The following is a 27,344-nucleotide window of genomic DNA, read 5'->3' on the forward strand; positions in this document are numbered from 1 at the left end:
AATAGGAGAAAGATGAAAATTTTGGTTCAATGGAGCAAGGAGGCATAGCAAGGTAAAAGTGTAAGAAGGCAGAAGAGAACGGGAGACTACAGAATAAGAAATAGGCCTACAGAAAGAAAACAAGGAATTCACCAAATGGGCAGTGATTGGTGAAATCAAGGAATCGGTGATTGGTAGATATGCAGAGTTTGATGTAGCTTCTTCAGGAATGACTATTAATTGCAGAAAGCATTGTAAAGACTGTTCAAAGGTAAGCCATCACCATGGTGCACACACCAACTATACTCTGCCAAGGATACAGTGTCAGGGCTAGGAAAATACGTTGACTTTGGGCCTAGAGGAAAAGTTGAGGGCCACTGCAGTGATCTTTTTAAGAATGAATGCGAAAAGAAGTTAAAGGTCACCTGGAAGTGGAAGTATCAATAATCTAAGATAAGAAGAGAAGGCAGAAGACACCAATCACCCAAGGGCATACTCAATTCATTATTTTAAAAGCTATCTTTTTGGTTTTTTAAAACCAGCTACCATCTTTCCTTCAAAATTAAATTCTTTGAAATTAAATTCTTCTAAGCTGTCCTACAAGACTTCCACAGGGAAGGCTCCTGAATTTAAATTTAGCACATATATTTCTTCAAAATTAGTAAAAACAAACAACAGCAACAAATCCCCAATGAGCTCTGTAACATCGTAAGTTCTCCAGTGGCACTGTGTTTATGAAGTTCTTTAATTTGCTTTAAGAAGCAGTCATGGCTGTAATAAGTTCCTGTGAATTTACCCAATCCACATCCTGGGTGGTAACTGCTGTGACTCCCAGTAAGCTACCATGAATCCCTACCTGTCTGAGGAAGACCCCACTGTGTGTAAAGAAATCACCCAGGGATCTTGGCTGCTCTCACCTTCTCATTGGCCATTGAATGGTACCACCAAAACAGGCGCGTGGTGATATAATAAGCAACGATCACATCAACAGTATAGTGTTCGTGCGCCACGAGAATACAGATAATCCCAGCAGCGCTCAGCAGCCAGCAGATCAAGTGGTACCACCAGAAGTGACGAGGCGAATCTGCACAGTAGAAAGTCAGAGAGTGAATAGAATTCCCAGAGATGAAGTTATTATTTCACTCATTTCTATGGGGTGTGGTAGGGCCATATCCCAGCGCCTACCGCCATGCTAAGCACATGTTCTATACTGGACATTCCATCCCTCCCCTCCAATCCCCAGAGATTAACTTAAATTTAATGATTTAGTTTATCTTCATGACCTTAGTTTAGTTGTAGAAGGAGAAATTTGTTCACCCCAAATGAGTCACTCTGAAAGCACGGATTTGATCAGGTAGGAAGGGGGAGGAGGGAAACAATGGTAGCAGGTGTTGTAATCATTCACTGGTATAGCCAGGCCCAGTGGTGACTAGTCTAGGTCTTGATCAAAATACGTTCTATGCCTGTATGCAAACACCACAATGAAACGCCTTGGTACAGTTAATTTACGCTAATAAAAATAAATGAATAAAAAATCAGAAAGTGAACAGAATTGTTTACGAGGTTGGCTGGAATTGGCTTAGCCTGGGTCATGTAAGCGGCCCCCATTAGAAAGAAAAATGTCTCTAAAGATAATCAGAAGGTAGGAATAATTTCAGGTGTTAAATTTACCTTTATTTCTCCAAGTGTGTTTGGGGGTAGAGTTTCAGAATAGCACGGTGGCATGCAATATTTTGATTTTCAGAAATTCTCCACTGCTATTGCTAATAACACCACTGATAGGCTCTGTGAATATCTCAGAATGTATATGGAGGCACACACCTCTAATCCCTGCTCCTGGTAGGCTGAGGCAGAAGGTTTATACATCTGAGACTACCCTAGGCTATATAGTAAGTTCACAAGTAGGTACATGGGTGGTACATAGTGACATTCTGTTTTTGTGCTTTGTTTTGTTCTTGCCTGTAATTCTAGCTATTCAGGAGGCTGAGATCTGAGGCTCACATTTCTGGCAGGAAAGTCCATGAGACTCATCTCCAATTAACCACCCAGAAACTGGAAATGGAGTTGTGGCTCAAAGGGGTAGAGTGCTACCCTTGAGCAGAAAAGCTCAGGGACAGCACCAAGGCCCTGAGTACAAGTCCCAGGACTGGCATCAACAACAAAAACAAGCTGAGGATTCCTGCCCATGCATGGACAGACATTTTAGCCTTCCTGATGAGCTCCCATCTTTGACAGGATGAGAGAGAACCACAGCTGGTGGTGTATTTACATGTCCACACACCCTCTGGCCTTCCTACACAGGTATGAATTACAGAGACACTGGAATGGGTTCATCTCTAATTACTTGGTCATCTGTTTCTTCCCATTCTTTAAAACTTTCCAGCGCTTTACTGACTCACACTCTAAGTTTAATCATCCAATAACTGACATTTATTTCACATTTAATCATCTTCTCAGTGATATATACTTGCCAGTGCAGAAGAAGGGTTGAAGAGCAAATGGATGGATGCATTTCCAAAATGCCCAGTTATCATTCATGTACAAGTAGAAGAGTAAGAAAACAATCCTGAATTGATATTTGAAGGTCTGATTTTTTTTAACATGTTCCAATGCTCGTCATTATTTTTCAATTACTTTGCTCTGTCATTAAATTCTCCAAGACAGCTCACAGAATCCTTAACCAGTCCCTATCCACTACTATTCTGTTAGGTTCAAGAGTGTTAACACCTGAAACACCACTGAAGGCTGGAGGTCTCACTGACTTCATTTCTAGCCCTCCTGGAGTCCCACACCAGCCCTTTTTTTCCTGCCTGTGGGCCAGCATTCACTTAATATTAGTGCAACATGTTTGGGCTCACCAGAACTATTGTGAACTGGTATTGTTCATGAGAAGAAACAAACTGAAGTAGGTAAGGAAGTGGCCTGGGATAGTCCTTTTACTGCCTGTGGAATTTTAAGAATGGATGGACAGTACTCTGGAAGTACTCTCCCAATAGATATGGAATTTCTATGGTGTTACTACATTGAGACCACTACCCATTGAGAACACTAGCTGACCACCCCACCCCTAAGAGTGATCCCATAGAAATGCTTCATTTGTTTTGAGATAGGGTTTTCCTATGAAACCTGGGCTGACTTTAAGCTTATGATTCTCCTAATTTCAGCTTCCCCAATGCTGGGATTACATGTATACACTCTCACTCCTGCCTCTGAGAAGCTTATTCTGAAGTAGAAATGGTAAAATGGCAATCCTTCCTGCTCTCCTACCACCCATAGGGGTAATATCAAAGCTAAAAGAGGACAACACAAATAACGATGAATTTCACTGTCTGAGATCGTGGCATTAAATAGTCATGACAGTGAACTTGCAGTGGTGACAAGGTTTATAACCAAGTGTTGGCCGAGCCCAGTAGTTCACACCTGTAATCCTATCTACAGGACCTGAGGATTGTGGTTCAAAGCCAACCCAGGCAGGAAGGACTGTGAGACTCATATCTCCAAAACCACCAGAAAAAAAAGAAGTAGCACCAAGGACCAAGGTTCAAGTAAGTGGTTGAGTGCTAGCCTTTAAGCAGTGCCCAGACCCTTAGTTCAAACTCCAGGACCTGTACACACACACACACACACACACACACACACACACACACACACACACACACACACACACACGAGACAGAAAACTAGGAGGAAAGTGAAGGAGGGAAAGAGTTGGAGATGGAGGGGTTGAGTTTGATTGCTATATTGTGTGTATAAATTGAAATGTCACAAATGAAACCCTTCTTGTATAACTGCTATATGCTACTAAAAGTCATTTAAAGAACCCAAGTCAAAATCATGTTATAGAAGAAAAATGTTGAGACATCCCATAGGTCCTTCATCTAAGTATAAAATCAATCTGCTATTGCTCTGAGGTAAGGGGAAGAAAATAATAAGAAATATATCCTATTCATAGATAAAGAGACTATTCCTGGGCAATACTTTAAGACTAGACAACTGAAATTAAAAAAAAAAAAAAAAACTAAACAGATGAGAAATTAAGAGCGTGACCTCTGAGTCAACCTGTCTGAGTCTGAATACTAGCCACGGACAATAGCCTGGTCACTTTCTCTACCCTAAGTAGAGAAAATGGGGGAAATAATGATCCCCTTATGGAGAGATGGCAAGGAATAAATGACTTAATTTGCATCCAGAGCTTAAATAGTGCTTGGTATGGAAGTTGTTAATAGCAATTGGTTTTCAGTTGTTTTAGAGAACTGGCCCTTAATTTTCCTGGAGTGTTTTCATTACTTTATGGTTCTCTGTCTCTGTCTCTGTCTCTCTGTCTCTGTCTCTCTCTGTCTCTCTCTATCTCTCTCTGTGTCTCTCTGTGTTTCTGTCTCTCTCTGTCTCTGTCTCTCTCTGTCTCTGTCTCTCTCTCTCTCTGTCAGTGATGGGGCTTGAACTTAGGGCCTGGACATTGTGTCTGAGCTCTTTTACTCAAGGCAGTGCTCTACTACTTTGAGCCACAGCCACTTTGGGTATTCTGGTGGTTAATTGGAGGTAACAGTCTCATGGACTTTTCTTCCCAGGCTGGCTTTGAACCGCAATCTGCAGATCCCAGCCTCCTGAGTAACTAGAATTATAGGCATGAGCTACTTGTATGGCTCTAGTTTCTGGTTTTCTACCCATAGTGCCTTCACTGTGACTTGCAACCCTACTCATCCTCCTTCTTTAGAAGCTTGTAACCATCCTCAGGATTAGAGAGAAGATCCGAACATAACTCTGTACCTTAGGTCCAAATGTACCTCTGGACCAGAAAATAATTGAGCCTATGTACAGATAGAACTTCCCTAGATAAGGGTTAAGAGTGAGAACCATAAACCACACATACCTTCAGAATCCATAACCAATAATCAATTAGAATTGTGTTAGTAAAATTTAAAGATGAGACCATCCCCTGATGTTGGTGCTGAGACAGATTTAGGTCTCCAGCCCCCCACTGAGTAGAAATAAGGGACAGGTACAGAATGACCTTGATCTTTAAGTCAAGGACAATGAAGTTCCCCATTTTTAGTTAAATCTATCTGAATTAATGAAAGGCTGAGAGGAAGAAAAATCAAAGACAAGGGAGGCAGATTGGACTCTGTCTATAAGTCTTTACCTAAAGATGTCCTTTTATACATGCTAAGTGACAAAGACTGAATCTAAACATTGTGGCATGGAGCATTTTACGAAAGATGATAAACACTCAACAGCTTCTCAAATGTGAAGAAAGATGAGACAAATTGGAAATAACAGTCCCAAAGCTCAAAGAACTGTACAAATGGAATCTGCTAGGCAGACCAGACAGGAACATCCCTACACTGAACTAAGTAATAGTTTGTCTGCACCATCTACTAGAAAGTACTTGGAAGCCAGAGGCAGGAAGAGCACAAGTTCAAGACCAGTATGGGGTATCTAATGAGGCTTTTGTCTCAAAAAACGAAAGAAGAAAAAAGGTACTGTAAAATAAAAGGATTTCGTGATGAGAAGTAAGTATATAAATATGGAAAGACATTTCAATTTCTTGTCTTCAAGTTTCTTAAAAAGAAAGTGATCGGTGTCTAGTAAGCACTAGTGGCTCCTGATAGTTGGGAGGCTGAGATTTGAAGGTCACAGTTCAAATCCAATTAATCCACAAAAAGTTAAAAGTGGAGGTATGGCTCAAGAAGTAGTGGCAGGCTTGAGTAAAAAAGTTTAAGTAAGATGGTAAGGCCCTGAGTTCAAGCACCAGCACCTGCACGTGTGTGTGCATTTCACACAAATATACCAATGGCTTGTAAAGCAGAGTTGGCTGGAAAACGGGACAATAAAGCAGTACGAAGAAACATATTTTAAGGGAGAAAACCTTCACTGAATTATTTGCAGTCATTCAATGATAGTACCCTTTATATTTGGTTCTAGAAGTTGTTTGCATCTGGCTTTGCTTTTGAGGAGGGGAGTTAAATTTATAGTGGAAAACAGAAAAATAATGGACCGATTCTTTGTGCAGGAAATTTCATGTATATGTTCTACCTAGTTCCAACACTGAGATAGCTTTCCATACCTTAAGTAGTATTAAACAGTGCTGTGAAGGTGGCTCACTGGTAGAGCGCTTGCCTTGCATGCCTGAGGCCCTGGGTTCAATTCCTCAGCACCACATAAGCAAAAAGAAAAAAAGCCAGAAGTGGAGCTGTGGCTCAAGTGGTAGCGTGCTAGCCTTGAGCTGAAGAGCTGAGGGACAGCGCCCAGGCCCAGAGTTCAGGCCCCACGACTGGACCTCCCCCCCCCCCAAAAAAAAAAGAAGTATTAAACAAGCCAGGCACTGGTGGCTCATGCCTGTAATTCTAGGTACTCAGGAGGCTGGACATCTGAGGATCATATTTTGAAGCCAGTCTAGGCAGGAAAGTCTCTTAAGACTCTATCTCCAATAAACTACTCAGAAAAGGCCAGAAGTGGCACTGTGGCTCAAGTGGTTGAGCTCTAGCCTTTAGCACAATAGAGGCTCAGGGACAGTGCCTAGGTCCTGAGTTTGAGCCTCAGGACCAGCAGAAAAGAAAAAGAAGTATTAACCAGAAAGGGAGCTGTTTAGAGGGGCACGATAAATGACGGAGTGAAACCACAGCCTGATTTTGACTTCAATGTTCACATCATGAGTGAACACACATACACATACATGCAGTGTTTATATCTGTCTCATAGCTATTGATCTTGGTAGAATAAGGATGTCTATCCACTTCAGGGCCTCGGTATGCCTCCCACCATGGTGATCAACCCAGAGGGTGGGAGGTATTACTTACATTCTTTGATGAACAGATAAGTGAGCGTCAGCATGACCGTGTGACCGCTGAAGAGGAAGTCTCCACACAGGATGTGTGATCCAGTGATGGACAGGCCACCACCGGAAATCAACCGGAGTATCCGTTGTATTTTTGCCTGAGAGTCTCCGTTGAGCTGAATGACGCAAGAAGAGCCAGTAGAAAAAAATTACCAGCTCATTAAACCATATTTCTATCACATTGTGTGACACTTAGAAAGGTTACCAGGGTGTAAATTTTCTCCCCCACCCCCCTTGGAACCTCAAAAGTCAAAAAGAATCCAAGGAGAGACTCCTTGAACTAAATTCTATTCAGTGTATCGGCTGGTTCCATTGACAGGTTTTTAATTATTCATTGTGTTACTAACAATATGTTTTGGTGGTACTGTGTCCTTAGGCAAAGCTTTTAGAAATATTAATAACCTATGACTTCACCACCGCTATAAGCTAAAAAGCAGATCAAAGCTACTCTCCTTTTTCCACAAGACCAGGGGCTTTTGAATAGTTGCTATTTGGTTCGGCTGCATACCACTAATATTCTACAGTGCATGGGTATCTTGTGTTAAGTGGATAGACTCAAGTATACAAATAGCTGCCTTAATGTCTGATCATCTGTAGTTAAATAGTGGAGCGGAGACTCTTATAAGTTTGAAAATAACAGACTAGAGATTGTACTGAGAACTTAAAAAATGGCCAGAAAAACATGCCCCAGAACTGCGTGTGGCATCTGGCTTTTCCTGCTGTGGGCAGGGGGCTCAGGAGAGAGTACCTGGGTTAGGGTATGGAAACCACATGATAGAATGGGAAACAATGATGAGTTCAATTGGGAACTTCAGACTAAGTCTATACCCACACAAAGGGTGAGCAAATATTAGGGGTGCTCACTAGACACTATATAGAAAATGAACTATACAACTTGTCGATGGGAATGGTAGGGGAAAACTGGGAGAGGGAAGGGGTGATACTATTGAAAAAGAAATGTTCTTGCCAGGTCTGGGTGGCTCATGTCTATAATCCTAGCTACTCAGGAGGCTGAGAACTGAGAATCATAGTTCAAAGCCAGCCCAGGCAAAATAGGCCCCATGAGACTCTTATATCCAAGAAACCACTCAAAAACTGAACCTGGAGTTGTGGCTCAAAGTGGTAGAGTGCCAGCCTTGAGCAAAATTGTGCAGGGACAGTGCCCAGGTCCTGAGTTCAAACCCACCACCACCAACAACAAAATGTACTCACTACTTGGTCTATGTAACTGTATATCATCTTTATAAGAACAATAAAAAAATTCAAAAAGTAAGATAAAAAATCTATATCCTATTAAAATTTAAGCATACTGGAAGGAGTTGATCAAAATAGGAGGCATGGAAAGTTGGAATGCAGAAATGCTAGCGAGTTACACTGGATGTAGTACAAGCAAACAGGCTTGGAAAATCAACTGCTCAGGAAGACATCCAGTAACAGCACACATGGAAGAGAAGTACAGAAGGAGCATTGCTGGTGATTCAATTGGGATCCTGGGGTGAGACAGGGGTGAGACACTGCTGCCTTTTGTATTCAAGGCTGATCCTGTTAAGGAGCAAGCCCCTAAAGCCAGGCCAGAGCTGGGTGCTGAGGGTTGATGCCTGTAATCCTAGCTATTTAGGAGACTGAGATCTTAGGATCATAGTTTGCAGCCAGCATAGGCAGACCAATCCAAGAGACACTTACTAGCAAAAAGCCAGAAGTAGAGTTATGGCTCAAGTGGTAGAGTGCCAACCTTGAGAAGAAAAAGCTAAGCAAGAGCGTGGAGCCTTGAATTCAAGTTCCACTAGTGGGAGCTTGGGTGTGCGTGCACATACAAGCATAAATAAAATAATGAAAATGCTAGCCTTGAGCATATAAAGAGGCACAGGGACAGCACCCAGGCCCTAAAAGTTCAAGCCCTGTGACTGATGGAGGTGGGGGGGTTGGGGGAGGGGGAGAATGGTGGGGAAGGTCCTAGGCATCCTTACTATAGTTTGAATGATGGTCATGAATGAAAGGCTCATGTGTTTAAAGACTGGTCTCCAGATGCTGCTATTAAGAAGTGGTGTAACTTTTAAAATGTGCGACCTTGTGGAAGACCTTTAGGTCATTCAGGTTGTACCTTCCAAGCTAACTGTTGGGCCTCAGTCTCTCTTCCAGTCTTCTCTGTTTCTGGGCTCATTCTATAAGAAGCTTGCTCTGTGGCACACTCACGCCACCATGGGCTTGTCACAGATCCAAAGCACCAGGGCTGATTGGCACGAGCTAGATTCTCCAAAGTGAACCCTTTCTCTTTGTAAGTTAATTATTTCAGGCATTTTGTCATAGGCAGGAAAAGGTGACCCCTGTAGGCCTTAAATCAAAGTGTCAACTTCCGGATGATCCTGCCTGGAAAAGAGAGGCTCTAAAAGGCAGGAGAGGTTTGTACCTGAGGATCACAAGAAGACTGTCGGCAGAATGTCTGACTCAATTCAGGCATCCTCCAGAAAAATCTAGTCAAAGTACTTATCATGAGACAAGCCTTTGATATCAAGGGTCAAATCAAGTCACTGCTTTATCAGATGGGTTATTGACCTTTAAGGTTTTTTTTTTTATCATGAGCTTGGTATAAACACTGAGGTCAAATAAAAGGGGACACTCTGCTCAACCATTGTGTTCCCAGTTTAAAAGGTCACATGATTCTGCAGTTCAGAACCACTGTGTGTTTCTTTTTTTTTCTTTCCACTCACTGATCCCAACTGTACTCAGGCATAAAAGCAGGAAGGTATGAAATAAGCCACACAGCCCTTCCCTCCTCCGCTCAGCAACCCTGCATACAGCGGCATTGCTTGTTAACTTTGATGATTACTCCTGGCCAACCACAATATGAAAATATTAAGGAAAAAGTTCTCTCAAAAAAAATTTTTTTTAGCTGGATGCTGGTGACTCACGCCTGTAATCCTAGCTACTCAAGAGGCTGGGATCTGAGGATCATGGTTCAAAGCCAGCCCAGGCAGAAAAAGTTTGTGAGGCTCTTACCTCCACAGAAAAAAAGTGGTGCTATGGCTCAAGTGGTAGAATGCTAGCCTTGGGCATAAAGAGACTCAGGGACAGTGCCCAGGCCATGAATTCAAGCCCCAGGACTGGCAAAAAAACCAAAAAACAAAAAACAAAAAAAAAATTTTAGATGGGTGCTGACTAACTTACTCAGGAAGCTGAGACCTGAAGTCGCAGTTCAAAGCCAGCCTGGGCAGCAAAGTCCATGAGACTCTTATCTCCAATGAAGCACATCCCCTCAAAAAGCCAAAACTGGAGATGTGGATCAAGTGTTAAAGCACTAGCCTTAAGCAAAAAAAAGGGGGCTTGCTGTCACTAACTTATAAATCTAAACTTAATTTTTAGGTATTTATTTTTTTGTTTGTGTAGTAGAGTAGGTACTCTACTAAGCCACATTCCTAGCCCCCTAAACTTAATCTTGTGTGTGTAAGTATGTACATATGCATACATGCATGCATGTATAAGTAAGACTGTAAATGTAGGGTTCAGTATTATTTGCAGCATAAGTTATTCATGAGGCATTTGGACTGTACCCTCTGAGTCAAGAGGAACTACTATGTAGAGGTTTCTTGTTTTGGTTTTTTTTTTCTTTTTTTAACTCATCATGCGGCTTGAACTCTGGCCCTGGGTGCTATCTCTGAGCATTTTTTGCTCAAGGCTAGTGCTCTACTACTACTTGAGCCACAGCACCACTTCCAGCTTTTTGCGGATCAATTGGGATAAGAGTCTCATGGACTTTCCTGCCCAGGCTGGCTTTAAAGTGCAACCCTCAGATTTCAGCTTCCCGAGTAGGTAAGATTACAGGCCCTATGTGAACATTTCTGATCCTAGTTGATGAAAAAAACATTTACAGAACCGCAGACGGACTCTTCTTTCTTCTTAGTGCATGTGTATGTGTGCGTGTGTGTGTGTACGTACATACATATTAGAGTTTGAACTTGGGGCCTGAGCACTGTGCCTCAGCTTTCATGCTCAAGGCTAGCACTCTACCACTTGTGCCACACCTCTACTTCTGCATTTGGTGGTTAATTGGAGTTAAGAGTCTCATGGACTTTCTCAGACTTTCCTGCCCTGGCAGGGTTCAAACTGCACTCCTCAGATCTCAGCCTTCTGAATAGCTAGGATTACAGGTGTGAAGCACTGGCACTTGGCTTTCTTCTTAGTTGTTAATGCTTGAGTTCTACAGCTGTTAATCCTGGGATACAAGATCTTGTTTAGTAAAAATGTAAAATTGAACATCCAGAAGAAAGAAAATAGAAGAGAGCAGGTAGAGAAATGGGAAAGGGGGAAGATTAATGGCTGTTAACATCAATGGTTTATTTGCTTTATTTCTATTCTGGACTGATGGGGGGGTCTTACTATCACCAATCACATATGACCTTCCTTTCTAATAATCTCCTTTTCAAACATCAGTCTATGCAGTGACTGGACACAACACTGAGTGTACAGACACTTAAGGGAAACATCAATCAGAACAGCTGAAGTTCTAATAGGGTGCTGGTGGCTCAGCTCTATAATCCTAGCTACTCAGAGAACTGAGATCTGAGGATCGTGGTTCGAAGACAGCATGGGCAGAAAAGTTTCTGTAAGACTCTTATCTCCAATAACCACCAGAAAAATCAGAAGTGGACCTATGGCTCCAAGTAGTAGGGCGCTAGTCTTGAGAAAAAGAGCCCAGGGACAGCGCCCAGGTCCTCAGCTCAAGCTCTACAAGTGACAAAAAACAAAAACAAAAAAACAGCCAAAGTAGACAGAAGCTCTAGTGCCCTTCACAACTCTTCTCCACACAGCTTCCCACAAAAATAAAGTAGATACAGGAGAGCCCAACGTGGCTGCTGCTAGTTAAGAAACCTGACTTCCCTTCAATTAAGAAGAAAGAGCGCCACCTAGCTTTCTCATAAATATTTGGCTTTCTAGCCAAATATTTTTGTTGTTGTTGCTTGTGGGGCTTGAATACTGGGTCTGGGCGCTGTCCCTTAGCTCTTCAGCTCAATGTGAGTGCTCTACCACTTGAGCCACAGAGTCATTTCTGGTTTTCTGGTGGTGAATTGTAGATAAGAGTCTCGTGGACTTTCCTGCATGGGCTGGTTTTGAACTGTGATCCTCAGATCTCAGCCTCCTACATAGCTAGGATTACAGGAGTGAGCCACCAGCACCTGGCCCAAATAGTCTTGTATATAGCAAAATGTTCCAGGAAAATAAAATCATTTCATCTCATCATTTAATAACAAATGGGCCAACATTTATCTAAACACACTTGGAAGAACATAAGCTATTTGACAGCAAACCAATGCCTGGATTGCCAGTTGGAGCAAATTATTTTTTTTAATTTTTTTTTTTTTTTGGTCCGGTCGTGGGGCTTGAACTCTGGGCCTGGGCGCTGTCCCTCAGCTCAAGGCTAGCGCTCTACCACTTGAGCCACAGAGCCACTTCCAGCTTTTTTCTTTTTGCTTATGTGGTGCTGAGGAATTGAACCCAGGGCCTCATGTATGCGAGGCAAGTGCTCTACCACTGAGCCACCTTCCCAGCCCCCTCCACACAGGACAATCTCTAATCTACCTTCTTTGTGTAATCATAGCAATCCGTCCCTGAAAACCCCATCTGTTGCTAGAATGGCTCTGCCTTCCTTTATTCAGGTCATTTCTCCATTGAACACACAGAAAATGAGGCCATCTGTAGTGTTTATTATGCTTCTGAACTCCTTCTGTGCCTTAAATTAGTTTCACTAAAAAGTCAACCAATGTTTAAACTCAATATGTACACAGTTTTAATGACAGACAACTTTCTGCTTTGAGGGCTTTAGAAAATTACAGCTTCTCCAAACCACACCTATATTTGGTAAGGGAGATGGCTGGCTGCTTTCAAACACCTCTATTTTTCTTTCACCTCCGGCATCTGCACAGTGTTCAGTAAAATAGAATGTTACACTCTGCTCCTTTGTCCAGAAAGCCCATCATTTTTGTAAGCTCATTTTGTAAATCAGCTCTGTCAGGAACTATGTTTTCTCCTGTTTGGTGTGGGGGAAAGGAATTGTTGCCTAGGACCGTTTCAAGAGACATCCTCACATGAGAATCTGCAAAAAGGCCCCTCCATTTTGCCAACTGTGGAAAAACTATGGGCTCAACTTTCCTCTCTCCCGCCCATTCCCCCGAGTCACGAGCACTTTTCAGTTGATCCAGCACACACAGCCCAAGTTGAATGGCTTCCCATTCCTTCTGCTGTTACACTCAATGTTCAGATTCCCACCCTGGCCTCAAGATCCTCTGAGACCCGTGGCCAGCACCATCCACTTTCTCTGCTCAGTGCTCTTCCTCCAACCCACTGTAACTAACCTTTCCTCTCCCCACTCCATCTTTTTTTTGGCCAAGGGGCTCTTAGCTCTTTGAGGTAGCTCCTCCCTCACGTGGCTCCTGTTGAAGTACTGGCTTATTAAAGAAAACTCTTTCTTGAACTTTCTATAAGACAGTTCCTACTGTCAGTGTTGTTACCATAGGGCACATGATGTATTTATTTCCTATTGGTCACCCCTCAACAGAATAGAAGTAGAGACTCCTATCAGTTACTTTAGGGTCCAGTATCTACTGTGTGAATGTCTGGATGTGGAAATAAATAAGAAAGTGGAAAAGAAGAAAAACAGTAATTCTCAAGTTAGTAGAAAACGTATTGTATAAATAAAGACATACATTTCTTTTTTGCTTGTTGTTGTTGGTACTGGGGCTTGAATTCAGGGCATTCTTTCACTTAGTTTTTTTTTTTTCTGCTCAAGGCACTCTACCACTTGAGCAACACATCCACGTCTGCCTTTTTGCTGGTTAGTTGGAGATAAGACTCTCATGCATTTTTATGCCTGGGGTAGCTTCAAATTGAGATCCTTAGACCTCAGCTTCCTGAGGAGCTAGGATTACAGGCATAAGTCACCAGGACCCAGCATAAAGATGTATATTTCTTAATGAACACCTTTTTATATCTGCTCCTACCAATCTAAAGAAATATAGATTTGCATATTAGATGTTAGTTAAGACCTATGAAGGTATGTAGAAGAATTTATGACCGAGTAGGCAATCAATAATTGTTTTCTTGATTTCCTCTCGTTGGGAGCTCAGAGTCTTACCTTTGGAGCACACTGGAAATGCATTCCTGGCACTGGGAGTGTGGTAACATACATTGTAATGCAGCGATACAGGTATAAAGTTCCAATGATAAAAAAGAATCTGCGTCCCACTATTGACCTAAAGAAAGCAGAGGCATGCAGATAAGCAAGCTGACTTGCTGTTTCTATTCCTCTGTAAGAGAAAGCAATGGGTAACCTATTAAAGAATAATGACAGAATGCCATCAACAAGCGTCAGTTTCACAGCGTTTAGAAGCTTCCTTATGAGCGGCCCATCCAACAATTCCATGGTGAATTTCACATATCTCAGTGTATCCAGATGGTTTGGGGTCCCAAAGGACAAAGTGTGTGGGCATGGGATGGGGAGATGGCTAAAGCTGATGAAAAAATCTAGATAATCCTCTCTCCTAAAATAGTCACTCTTTGCCAGAGAATTCAATGAAACCTCTTTGCTTTTTCAGTCAAGTCACGGATTAATAAAATCCTCTTGAGAACATATCAAAGGTGTAAGTGAGCCGTGGTCTCAGAGGGATAAACTAATGAAGCAGGTGATATACATAATTGGACACATAGGGATGTGTGACAACCAATTAGATGCCTGCTATATAATAAGCAAGGTTTACCTGGGGATCAGCCAAAGCTATTGTGACAACTTACACCTGAACTCTTGCCTTGAACTGAATAGATTTTTTTTTTCCATTTTAAATATGGCCAAAGTACCATAATATATGTAAGGACGTTTTGTAGTAAAACTGTAAACAGATCAATTTACTCTTATTTTACTCAGTCTTGATTTTGCAGAAAGAGGGAAGGAAAAATAGAAGTGCAGGAATTGCTTTTCCTTTTTTGTCCCTGCTTCCCCCAAAAGATTTTAAGCTCATATTCTTTTCAGCACTATTCACTATAAGCAAGAAATGGAAACAATCTAAGTATCAATCTCAACCAATGAATAGATAAATGTGGTACATATACCAGTGGAATACTATAAAGATGAATGAATGCTGTCATCTGCAACTTGGATGGAACTAGGGATCCTTAGGTTGAAAGCATAAGCCAGTAATATTACACACACAAGGACCACAGGCTCTTGCTTCTATGTGAAATCTAAAAATAAAGTTGATCTCCTAGCAATTGAGAGTTAGAATGGTGATCACTGAGATTGGGAAGAGCACTGGGGGGAGGAGGAATGCAGACAGATGGACCAAGATGTCCTAGATTAGTCAGGAGCAAGTGGTTTCAGTGTGCTCTTGCATGGCATACCAGTCACAGTAGTCTACGTGCATTTCCAAAAATCTAGGAGAAGGAATTTTGAGTATTTCTACCATAAAGAAATTATAATGTTGGTGGCTCATGTCTACAATTTTAGCTACTGAGGAGGCTAAGACCTGAGCACTAAGGTTCAAAACCAGTCTAAGATGATAAATCAGAGAGAACTCTGATCTCCAATAAGCCAGCAAAAACTGAAGTGGAGGCGTAGCTCAAGTGGTAGAGTACCAGCCTTGAGTGAAAAAGTGTGAGGCCCTTAATTCAAGTTTTAACACTGGTGTGCGCACGTGCAAATATATACATACACACACACACACACACACACACACACACACACATACACAGAGGACTGAAGTGTAGCTATAGGAATGTAGCTAACGTTTAAAATGACTGCCTATCAAGTATGAGGCCTTGATTTCATCCTAGCACAAAAAAGGGGGGTGGGGGACAGAAAGAAATGATAAGAGTTTGGAGAGACAGCTATGGTGCATTATATTTGAACATTATACAACATATACCTGCTCCAAACCATCGCCTACCATACCCCACTCATGTGGCCAAGATTTTTGTTACATTCTCAAGTATCAAAAACAAGTTAAAAAATAAGAGAACAGGCCAAGAATTAAAAGGTAAGAAAGAAGAGAGGGGGTGAGGGAAGGCACTGACATAAACAACGAAAATCCCCCTTTTCACTGTCAAGAGCTGGTGATGAATGCTGCGTTGGTGGGCACCGTGCCCTGAGATTCTCTTCCTGATTCTCAGCCCAAGGCAGTAGTTCCTGGTGGCTGACTTTGAGCACACTGTGCCCCAAGCAGGAGCCCTGCTCCTGGCATGATTGCCCCATAGTTCCTAAATGAACACCAAGGTTCTGAGCGTCCTCACTTTCAGTCATGGTGATAGTGCCCTTTTTATTCTTAGATTTGTAATTGGGGGCTTTGGAAATGGAAAACAAATGGAGATGCACACAGCCCTTAGGATTTTAAGGTGTAACTTCTCTAGGACATATTACTGTAGGTCTACTCTCAGAGCACCCAAACTTTTGGAACCAATGATTTCTAGACTATCGGGGCATATTTAAGTATTCTCCAAGACTATGGGTCTGATAGGAATCAAGGATCAGCCAACTCCTAGGATTTCTAATTTAAAAGAATTATGACAAATATATATATATATATATATATATATATATATATATATATATATATATATATATATATATATATATTAGATGCCTGTCATCAGCAGCTATTTAAAGACTATTCCAGGGTAAATATTTATACACACAGGGGGCTGGGAAGGTGGCTCAGTGGTAGAGCGCTTGCCTTGCAATGCATGAGGCCCTGGGTTCGATTCCTCAGCACCACGTAAGCAAAAAGAAAAAAGCTGGAAGTGGCGCTGTGGCTCAAGTGGTAGAGTGCTAGCCTTGAGCTGAAGAGCTGAGGGACAGCGCCCAGGCCCAGAGTTCAGGCCCCACAACCGGACCCAAAAAATATATATATATTTACACACACACACACACACACACACACACACACACACACACACACACACACACGTTGAGGTAAAATAACGTAGAAAGGTATATTACCTAGACTAGGCTGGTAGATTAAAGTATTTGTTCTAAGACTTGCCACTTCAGTTCTGCCTCTGTAGTCCCCAAAAGGACAGGCCATCAAACTGTAATCTGTCCCCCTGGTTAAGCAAGCACTGATTCATCCTTTGATTCAATCCCAGGCCCTACAACAGAAGCACTGTTCTGAATTATGCTCTGAGCTACTGGGCAAAGTCAAATAATAAACAGAAATTATGAGTCAATTCCAGCATCTGAGCTCCATTAGCCTCAAAACAGCAAATTAACAGGTGAAACATACAATCTTTGAGAAGTGAACTTTTCTTTTTTTCTTTCCTTTCCTCTCTCCCTTTCTCCCTCCCTCCCTTCTTTTTTTTTTTTTTTTTGATTTGCCAGTACTGGGGCTTGAACTCAGGACCTGGGTGCTACCCTTTAGCTTTTTCACTTAGGCTGGTGCTCTACCAGTTGGGCAACACCCTTACTTCCAGCTTTTTGCTAGTTAATTGGAGATAACAGTCTCTCTGATTTGTTTGCCTGGGCTGGAATCGAACCACGATCCTCAGGTCTCAGCCTCCCGAATAGGCATGTTGCACTGGCACCACACTCAGAGGTGCTTTTAAAGTGGGGGGAGAGAGTACAAATAGAATTTCTCCTTTGGCTGATATTCAAACAGGTTATGAGAATTATTCCACCAGTTAGTAAAAAGTAAAAAGGCAAACCCATACCAGCTATGACTGAGATAGCCGATACCACAAAATGTGTGGTCCAGGCAGGCTACTTGAGTTCTGCCTGGGTGAAATTGAAGATGGCAATGGAGAGGCAGTGAGATCAGCTAGGAGATGATTCCAATAAAACATGGTACAAAGCTCTACCACAGGATATCATACAGCTACTACCCAGACTTTGGAAAATTTATCTTTCCACATACACAGTAAGAAAATTCAACTGCAAATGAAAGGAAAAAGAAAACATCTGGGGCCTAAGGAGGTCTGTTATGCCATGTCAATTCTAGACACACAAAAAAGAAAAATACTGACACTCAACAAATACATTCTTTGCTTTTGTTTGTTGGTTTTGCCAGTACTGGGGATTGAACCAGGAGCCTTGTGCTTGCTAGACAGGTGCACTTGCCACATTCCAATTCCTTATTCTTTGCTTCTAGCATCAAGTACACCATGAAGAACACTTGGAGAAGCCATTCATTTCTTAGTAAATACAGGACAGTTGGTAGCTTTGTCTTTTATTTAAACATACCCAGGAAACATTTAGAGACTTATATTAAGGAAAATGCTTAGGAATTATCTACATTTGTAGATTAAGTTTTCAAAACTACAGAGTTACATTTGGGAAAGTCTTTGGCAAAGGCAGGTTGAATTCTTCTAATAATCACAGAGTAACACCTAACTAGAAAAACCTACAGCACAAATTCTTTGTTCTAAAACTGATCTTGGGCTGGGTGCTGGTGGCTCATGCCTATAATCCTAGCTATTCAGGAGACAGATCTAAGGATCATGGTTCAAAGCCAGCCCGGACAAGGAAAGTCCAAAGAAAGTCCGTGAAACTCTTATCTCCAATAAACCACTAGAAAACCAGAAGTGGTGTTGTGGCTCAAGTGGTAGAGCGCTCGCCTTGAGCTGAAGAGCTGAGGGATAGTGCCCAAGCCCAGAGTTCAAGCAACACGGTGATCAACCAAAACAAAACAAAACAAAAAAACACAAAATGATCTTGGAAATTAAAGACATAGCTCAAGCGGTAGAGTACCAGCCATGATCAAGTAAGCTGAGCAAGAGTGAAAGGCCCTGAGTTCAAGACCCAGTACTGGTAGAAAGATATAAATAAATAAATAAATAAATGAATGAATGCATAAATGAATAAAATATTCTTGTGGCATGAACACTGAAATCTTATTTGACACTGAATTTTCAAGATGTATCAATGAGGCTAGCATAGGTTTGTTTTTTTTTTTTAAGCCCCAAACTATGAGTAGAATTTTGATCAGATGCAGATTTTGTGATTAATTACTAAACTCTCAGTAGAAGTCAAAGATATGAATGGAGAATGGGATGTAAGAGGCTGTGAGGGTCCTTAGATTTTATAGACTGGAAGTCTGAATTCACATAGCCAGACACCACTATTTCAGAACTGTGCCCAATTTTAAAATACTTTTGAGGGGCTGGGAAGGTGGCTCAGTGGTAGAGTGCTTGTCTTGCATGCATGAGGCCCTGGGTTCTATTCCTCAGCACCACATAAGCAAAAAGAAAATGCCAGAAGTGGCGCTGTGGCTCAAGTGGTAGAGTGCTAGCCTTGAGCTGGAGAGCTGAGGGACAGCACCCAGGCCCAGAGTTCAAGCCCCACGACTGGACCCCCCACTCCCTCAAAAAAAAATACTTTTGAGAAAAGAACAAACCTGGCCTTGCTCCCTCCTGATTCCCTCCCATTCTGAAACCAGGGGAAGGGAGATGGAGTGGCTGAACCCAGTAGACCACGAGCCCCTGGATGGTGCCAGAGGAAAAGAAAGAAGAATTTTCTTTTAGAAATCTAAAACCCAAGCCACAGAATACCAGTTCTAAATTCAGTTTCTTCAACAGATACTTGTGACTAGATGTCTGGCCGCTGAGTCTAAATTTCTGAAGGAATTGGAACTTCTAAAGACAAACACACCTCAGTGCAAGCTATTGATGAGTTGACCACCTGAGTCATCTCATCTTGAGTAAGGGAGAAAGAAGCGTCCCCGCCTACTCTCCTTAACCTGGCAAGAACCCCAAACATCACAAGCATGCTACTCCAAGCCTCTTAATTTTTTTTCCAATAAAATACCATAGCACCACATTGCTGGAAAAAGGCACTGCTCCTGAAATTCATGAAATCTGAGTCACCCACCAGGCTTGCCACCAACTTGCTATTCCTCAACTTAGCTTCAAACCTATTCCATACACAGTCCTGGAAAAAAGAGTGACTGAATTTATCCAGTGTGGTAGATCTATTGTTCCTTTCATCTGATATCTAGTAAGGCTAAAATGGTTAGAAGCTGAAGAAAGTCATTTCAATTACAATAACATCAGCTCTCTTAACAATAAGCCAAGAACTGGGTGGGTGCTGGTGCTCAAGACTACAATCCTAGCTACTCAGGAGGCTGAGATCTGGTAAGATCACAGGGTTCGAAGCCAACCCAGGCAGGAAAATCTATGAGACTCTTAGCTCCAATTAACCATCAAAAAACCAGAAGTAGAGCTGTGGCTCAAGTGGAAGAGCACTTGCCTTGAGCAAAAGAATTCGGGGACAGTGCCCAGGCCCTGGGTTCAAGCCTGGATTGGCACAAACAAACAAACAAAAACAGGCCCCTCCCCCCCCCCCCCCGCCCCTCCAAAAAAACCCAGACATACTTACTTGTATCTCAGGAATAGCCACTGGGTGACCCACAAGCCAACTAATATAATCCCATTTATTTCTGATACAGAAAATGCCCATTTCACCCGATCAATGTAATCAAAAAATTTGTCTGGAAGTGGAGGGCTGAGCTCCTTGGGAGGGACCCTTTCATGCACGACTGTGATCATGACGGTTGTCAAAACCAGGTTGAAGAGTGCATACACAAAAGCAATACCCGTTTTCCACCATTCTAGGGGAAACTTGTTCCTCGAGTCTGTGGGCATAGCAATTTGGATATAATCCGGGTACTTTTTGGTGCCCTTTCGCAAGCCATTGGATAAGGTTTTAGGTTTATTGTTCCCATTTTTATTTTCTTCTTCCACAGGCTCTGCGGGTCTTGTGTAAGTGTTTGTGGGATCACTGGTCTGATTTTCCAAATGTTCTTCAAGTTTTGCTGTTTCTATGATATCCATGGTTCCCCAAGTGTTCAGATCAAAAAGGAGATGGTGTAAGTTCTCGTTCTTTGTGGAAAGCTAACTTTCTTGAATCCTTCTGTTTCCCAGATGAACATGGACTCTTAGAATCTTGTTTCCTAATACCAAATGCAGTCGGCAGCGGTTGAATTTGATCTTCCCATGCGGCGAATGGCTTTCGTGAAGGGATTTTCCTTCCGCACGGAAGATGCTGCTGCCTTACCTAAAAACAGAACAAAAGTACATTCAGAAACTCTGCTTGTCCAATTATCAGCCATCCAAAACAAAAACATTCTCAAAATAAGGAATCAAGTGTCAGAGCCATTTTGCTTTACAAAGACACTGTCAGAACTAAGTGAATGTTGCCAAGATCGACTTTCATTTGAGAAATAGTGAACTGTTTAATCTTGGAATTCTTGTCTCTTTTTGAGCTGACGTAAGAATTAAATAGGAACATTCTACCCATCAGTTTTCTTTCAATTTCTTTCCAAAGAAGTCAGGCCCCCACATGGCAAAACTTTCCTGGGGCGCTATTACTTGTTGCTAACTATGAAGTCATAATAACCTAGAACCTGCCCAGAGACCACATCACTCCTTCCTGAGCCTGGATCTTTTCTATGAAATTTAAAGCAAGAATTAACCTCCTGGGTGAGTTGTGTCTATACCGTGAATAATTATTACTCTCTGCACTTGTCGAAATACCCACTTTCTAATTTTCATATATATCTCCTTTGGACTGTGTGGTAACTACTTTTAAGAACAGATTCCAGAACTACACAGTCAAGACACTTCTAGCAGCACTGTCTCAGTTTATCTGTTGGTATTCGGAGAGGCACAAAGCCTAGAGCCTTCAAAATGCAAAAGAGAAAGAGATAGCCAAAGCCTTAGCTATGCTTCATTTATGAAACATGTTAAATTTGTTGAAGGATATAATAATGTATACAAATGGCATGGGAAGATTGGGTGGGGGGTGGGAGGAGAATGGGAAGGGATGGGAAGGGGAAACAAAGGAGGAGGCTACAATGCTTGATAAGAAATGTACTCATTATCTTGCCCATGTAATTGTAACCCCTCTGTACAGTATTTTCACAATAAAAAATAAATAAAAATTAAAAAAAAACAAATGGCATGGGAAAATTAGTGACTAACAATATTCTGATCTATAACCATCACAATGTCTACCAAACAAAAAAGACAGTCCACGTAGGGGCACTTACCTACGGTGAGTCTAGGGAAAAGGAACCTTTGGCTTTAGTTCCTTCGATTCCACCAGGCAAAGACTTCTTTACCACCCACAGCTCCACTATGGACTTTTATACCAGCAAGCGACACAGCCCAGCTGTTCCCAATTTAGGAAAGCACTATTTTAGTCATGCTACTAACCCAGCCACCTGAAGCTTTCAAACCTCATAATTAGTCCCCACCCTGAGTATACTGTACAACTTTAGCATAATCCTTCAAGTTTAAAAATCCTCCCTTTCAGGGAAGTTTCGGGGAAAGGATAATGAGAACAAGGTCAATGCAGCAACACCTAAGCCCATAATTAATGAAAGAAAAAGTTAAAATGGCAGCATTCAGCCTGGCGCCAGTGGCTCATCTGCAGTTTACCCAAGGCGATAGAACCACAATGACAAGACAGTTGAAGGCTGAATGGACTATTCATATTGGGAAAGCAAGGCCAGGAATGTACTGCTCATTTCATACATTTATTTAAGTGTGTGTGTGTGTGTGTGTGTGTGTGTGTGCGTGCGCACGCGCACACATGTGTGCTTGCCAGGACTGAGGCTTGGTCTCCAGGCCTGGGTATTGTCTCTTAGATTTATTTTTCCACTCAAAGTTGGTGCTCTACCACTTGAGCCACACCTCCACTTCTGGCTTTTTGCACAGACTTTGCTGCCTTGACTGCCTTTAAACCGCTGTCCTTAGATCTGTCTCCTGAGTAGCGAGTATTACACGTGTGAACCACTGGCAGCTGACTCTCACTACATACACGGTCACCTTCAGGAGGTGACCTGCTGTCCAGGTTGGCTTGGAAGAGAAAAATGAAAGGATGAGAGGCAAGAAAGGTTACTAAAACTGTGCATTCCTCTTGTACCCTTGAAAAGCCCTCAGTCAACACAATGGAGCAGGGTAAAAAAGCCCAGGGCGCCTCTGGCCTGATGGCTATTCTCCGCAGCGGGCAGTAATGAAGAGATTACTAAGTGTAATGAAGACCAGCCTCATTAAGCTAATTTCAACAGCAAACCATCCACGCCAGGGAGATGCCAGGCCCTAACCCAGCCACTGTCTGTCTCTTCCTGTCAGCTCTAGCCTAGCCCATTTATCTTGCCAAACTGTCATCCCCATTCGCTTTTAACTTCAACACGCCAGATGTGGGCTAGGCTGGTGCTCCTAGTGGAAAGAGGCTAGTGATTTTGAAGCTGCATTTACCCACTGGACAGCTGAAGATAGGGTCTATAAGGTAGCTAACCTAGTTGTAGAACTCAGAATGTGGAATAAAAGAAAATCTAATTAGTTAGTTTTGTGTTTGTTTGTTTTTTTAATAAGAGGAAATAGTCAGCTGTCTACCTCAGGAGACTTCCATGAGATGACTGAGATAATTAATCATATAGAGGTTTGTGCTCCTGGGAGGATAGGCACTTGAGTGCCATGCCTGTCCATTACCATTAGTGGAAAATTAAGATTGTGTATGTGTGTGTCTGTACTGGAGCTTGAACTCAAGGCCTGGATGCTGTCCCTTAGCTTTCTTTTTTCTTTGCTCAAGGTTGGTGTTCTACCACTTGAGCCACACTTCTACTTTTGGCTTCCTTTGGAGGTTAACTGGAGATAAGAGCCCCACAGACTTTCCTGTCTAGGCTGGCTTTGAACTGCAATCTTCACATCTTTTCTTTTTGTTTGTTTGTTTTTTGAGTCTGGTTGTGGGGCCTGAACTCTGGGTCTGGACACTGTCCCTCAGCTTTTCAGCTCAAGGCTAGCGCTCTACCACTTGAGCCAACAGCGCCACTTCCGGCTTTTTTCTTTTTGCTTATGGGGTGCTGAGGAACCGAACCCAGGGCCTCATGCATGCAAGGCAAGCCCTCTACCACTGAGCCACCTTCCCAGCTCCAATCTTCAGATCTTAAATCTTCTAAATTGACCCTTCCCTGGGAAGGGTGAACCAACCTTGGGACTCCTATTTGTCACTAAGATGGCAATGACAACATACTCATTCCTATGTCAACTTTTCCCAGCAGCAGGCAAGAAAATGACAAAGGATTCATTTGTGCCTCTCCACGATGTACTTGTTCATTTGTTTAGGTTACCAAGCCAGAGCACAAAACAACTTACAAGATTTCTCAGTTCTCGCAAATTACAAAATACTGCCATGGTAACCTAGATAATATTGAAAATGTTCAAGGTCTCTATTCATCTCCCTGGGAAAGCAAAGGCAAAACACTGAAATGTTTAGTATACTGATATTGTTTTGCTAGTATAAATTTTAGAACTTAAGTGTGGTATGTTCCAGAAATGTAAAAGGTTTCTAATTTGGAAGCAGTTGGGGCAAAATATATCACACAGACACACAGTCACAGAGACATACAGTCACACAGACACACATAGACACACACACACACACACACACACACACACACACATACACACACAAGACAGGCTTCTATTGATTGGAGCTAAAGGGCTCAACATCTACTTAGTTCTGTGAGGGGAAATTATTCAGTAGAATGAACAAAACTTTGTATAGCTATAGTTTATCAACATAAATATCACATTGGAATGTAATTACACTGTTCTCTGGCATCCTGTGGGCAAAGGTCCCATTTTGCACTCTTAAATGACCTCTAGAAATCTTTCTGCTAAATTAAAATAAAAACACATGCTTACACTTAGTTGGGTTTCTATCTTCTATTCTTCTATTATCTCTGCTCTTTTTTCTTTTTTTTGTTTGTCATGGGGTTTGAACTCAGGGCCTGGGTGCTTCCCTGAACCTTTTCACTCGAGGCTAGTGCTCTACCACTTTAAGTTACAGATACACTTCTGTTTTCTGGTGGTGAATTGGAGATGAGTCTCATGGACTTTCCTTCTTCGGATGGCTTTCAACCATGATCCTCAGATCTCAGCCTCCTGAGTAGCTTGGATCACAGGTGTGAGCCACCATTTTCCCCAGCTTTTTAAAAATTTTTTACTAGGAGAAGAATATACTTCTAGTAGTCTGAAAATGGGTCATACCTATCTCAACTTCTTAACATTGTTTTAGCCAGTAAAGCATGACCAGAAAAAGAAAGCAGGCAAGTAATTATTGAAAAAAAAAACATACAGGAAATATATATGCGAGATCAAGGAGTTCACACAAAACCACATTCATTTTGGTTCTGTGTTACAAACAAAACACATAAAAACTTCCTTAAAGGACCAGCCGTAAGCTGTTACAAAGCCTAATAAAAGTACGGTTGCCATACTCAACCATTGGCTATGGATGCAGTCACCATACCAATGACAAAAATGACCTCACATCCAAATGAATGCTCAGAACTTCCATGAAGAAAGTTACAAAAATTAACACAGCCAGTTATCAAAGAAAACGCCAAGCTATAACATATTCATGGAAGGGCAGCTGAGATATTAAATCATCAAGAGCTTAATAATACTACATTAATATATAATGTTACTTTAGTCATCAACAGGTTGTGGGTTTTCTTAAATTTTATTTTGGTTATTTGACAGGTGTTCTGAAGTTCATCATGGAATCAGAATGACATGGCAACAGGCTTTGTTCTGTTAGACTGTATCACATAACAAATGCTGGGCCATGAAGTCTCTACACTATAATTCTATCCCATAAGTTTATCCCAAGGAAATAAGATGAACATAAAGTATTTTTATGATTTTTTTGACACAGAGCCTCTCACTTTCCACTCTCATTGGCTATGGTGCTCAAGGCTGGTGCTCCACCACTTGAGCCACACCTCCACTTCCAGCTTTTGCTGGTTAATTGGACATAAAAGTGTCAAGGATTTTTCTGCTACGGCTGGCTCAATTCTCAGATCTCAGCCTTCTGAGTAGCTAGGATTACAGGTGTGAGCCACCAGCACCTGGCTGAATTTAAATAGCTACTTGCAAGAGAAATTTTAGAGACAGCCTAATCTCTAAGACAAGAGTTAATTTCAATAAATTAGCTCATTTTACTTTACAATTAGTGAGGATACAGGATGAGTATCCCTAATTTGAAAATGCAAAAACTGGAATGTGCTCAAATCCCAAACCTTTCCAGTGACATTATACCCCATACTAATGGATTAATGTATACACTCTTAGCTTTACGATTATGTAAAGGACCTATGAAACACAAATGAATTTGTACTTAAACATGGGTCCCATCCCCCAGATATCTCATCATGTATATGCAATTATTCCAAGACCTGACAGCATTCAATACCTGAAGCATTTCTGGTCTCAAGCATTTCCCAAAAAGAATGTTTTCAACTTGTATAACTATAAAACTCCAAGACAGACACAAATACTAAAAATAGGAAAACAAGGAAGCCAATTAAGCAGAAACTTCTATTTGAGTAGGAAATGTAGTACTCAGAAAGTGTTTAAGAGGCTATGGTTTTTTTAAAATCATATTTTTTTTAATTGTGATTAAGTGATTACATAATTTGACAAATTTCACAGTATTGTGGGATCATGATGCTCAGTTAAAGTCACAAACACATTCTAACTTTCCTGGAACAAATTGTCTATCATGGTCTATCACATTTATGAGTTCTATGAGCTTTGCGATACAGTTATTTCTTCCACATTGGGTGATATGTGCATTTCTTTTGTTTTGCATAGCGTCAGCTGTTCCCTCTTTCCCATTTGTTCCCTCCCTCCCATCGCTGCCATTAAGTTGCTTAGTTCATTTTGGTCAATGTCCTGTGCAGCTAATGGGTCCCCCTGTTGTATGTTTTTCCCTGATTCCCTCTAGTTCTGTGTCATCTTCCTGGTTCCCCTCCAGTGTACACATATATACCATACATGTGATCAGCAGCATGGGGTTATTTAGTAGTGGTTCAACCAGATGAGTGGAAGTTCTTTGTTTCTTAATTAATTCCTGTTAATTTTGTCATATCACCTAACATTTTGGATTTAACATCCACTTATCAGGGAGACCATGGGATTTAACATCCACTTATCAGGGAGACCATGTACCGTTTTTCTCTTTGCTCTTGGCTTACCTCGCTCAACATGATTTCTTCTAGCTCCACCCATTTCCCTGCAAATGTCATTATTTTGTCCTTTCTAATGGCTGCATAATATTCCATTGTGTATAGATACCACAATTTTTGGATCCATTCATATGTGATGGGACATCTGGGTTGTTTCCATATCCTGGCTGTTGTGAACAGTGCTGCAATAAACATGGAGGTGCATGTGTCCCTGTATACTGGTTCCTGTTGTTCAGGGTAGATGCCTAGAAGTGGTTTGACTGGGTCATAAGGGAGGTCAATCTTTAGCTTTCTAAGGACCCTCCAGACTGCTTTCCAAAGTGGTTGTATAAGTATACATTCCCACCAGCAGTGTAATAGGGTTCCTCTTTCTCCGCATCCCCTCCAGCATTTGTCGTTGGCTGACTTGAGGATGTGGGCCATTCTGACTGGGGTAAGGTGGTATCTTAGAGTTGTCTTTATTTGCATTTCCTTCACAACCAGGGATGATGAACATTTCCTCATGTGTTTCTTTGCCATTT

The 27,344-nt window shown here is 41.8% G+C and overlaps 1 protein-coding gene across 2 annotated transcripts in view; it reads right to left on the reverse strand.

The window, feature by feature from the left end:
* Sgms2 (sphingomyelin synthase 2) overlaps positions 1-27,344 on the reverse strand; it is a 73,615-nt gene that overhangs the window by 1,540 nt on the left and 44,731 nt on the right. For both annotated transcript variants that reach the window (XM_042701876.1, XM_042701877.1), the window contains 4 exons: positions 20,163-20,840; positions 13,941-14,058; positions 6,777-6,930; positions 897-1,063 (listed from right to left, as the gene is read on the reverse strand). In XM_042701876.1, the coding sequence (XP_042557810.1) occupies positions 897-1,063; positions 6,777-6,930; positions 13,941-14,058; positions 20,163-20,617 (894 nt within the window). In that variant the 5' untranslated portion in view covers positions 20,618-20,840. The remainder of the gene's footprint in view (positions 1-896; positions 1,064-6,776; positions 6,931-13,940; positions 14,059-20,162; positions 20,841-27,344) is intronic.

This window comes from Dipodomys spectabilis, unplaced genomic scaffold (genome assembly GCF_019054845.1).
Source record: "Dipodomys spectabilis isolate Male_0828 unplaced genomic scaffold, ASM1905484v1 ptg000297l, whole genome shotgun sequence".
NCBI classification, from domain to species: domain Eukaryota; kingdom Metazoa; phylum Chordata; class Mammalia; order Rodentia; family Heteromyidae; genus Dipodomys; species Dipodomys spectabilis.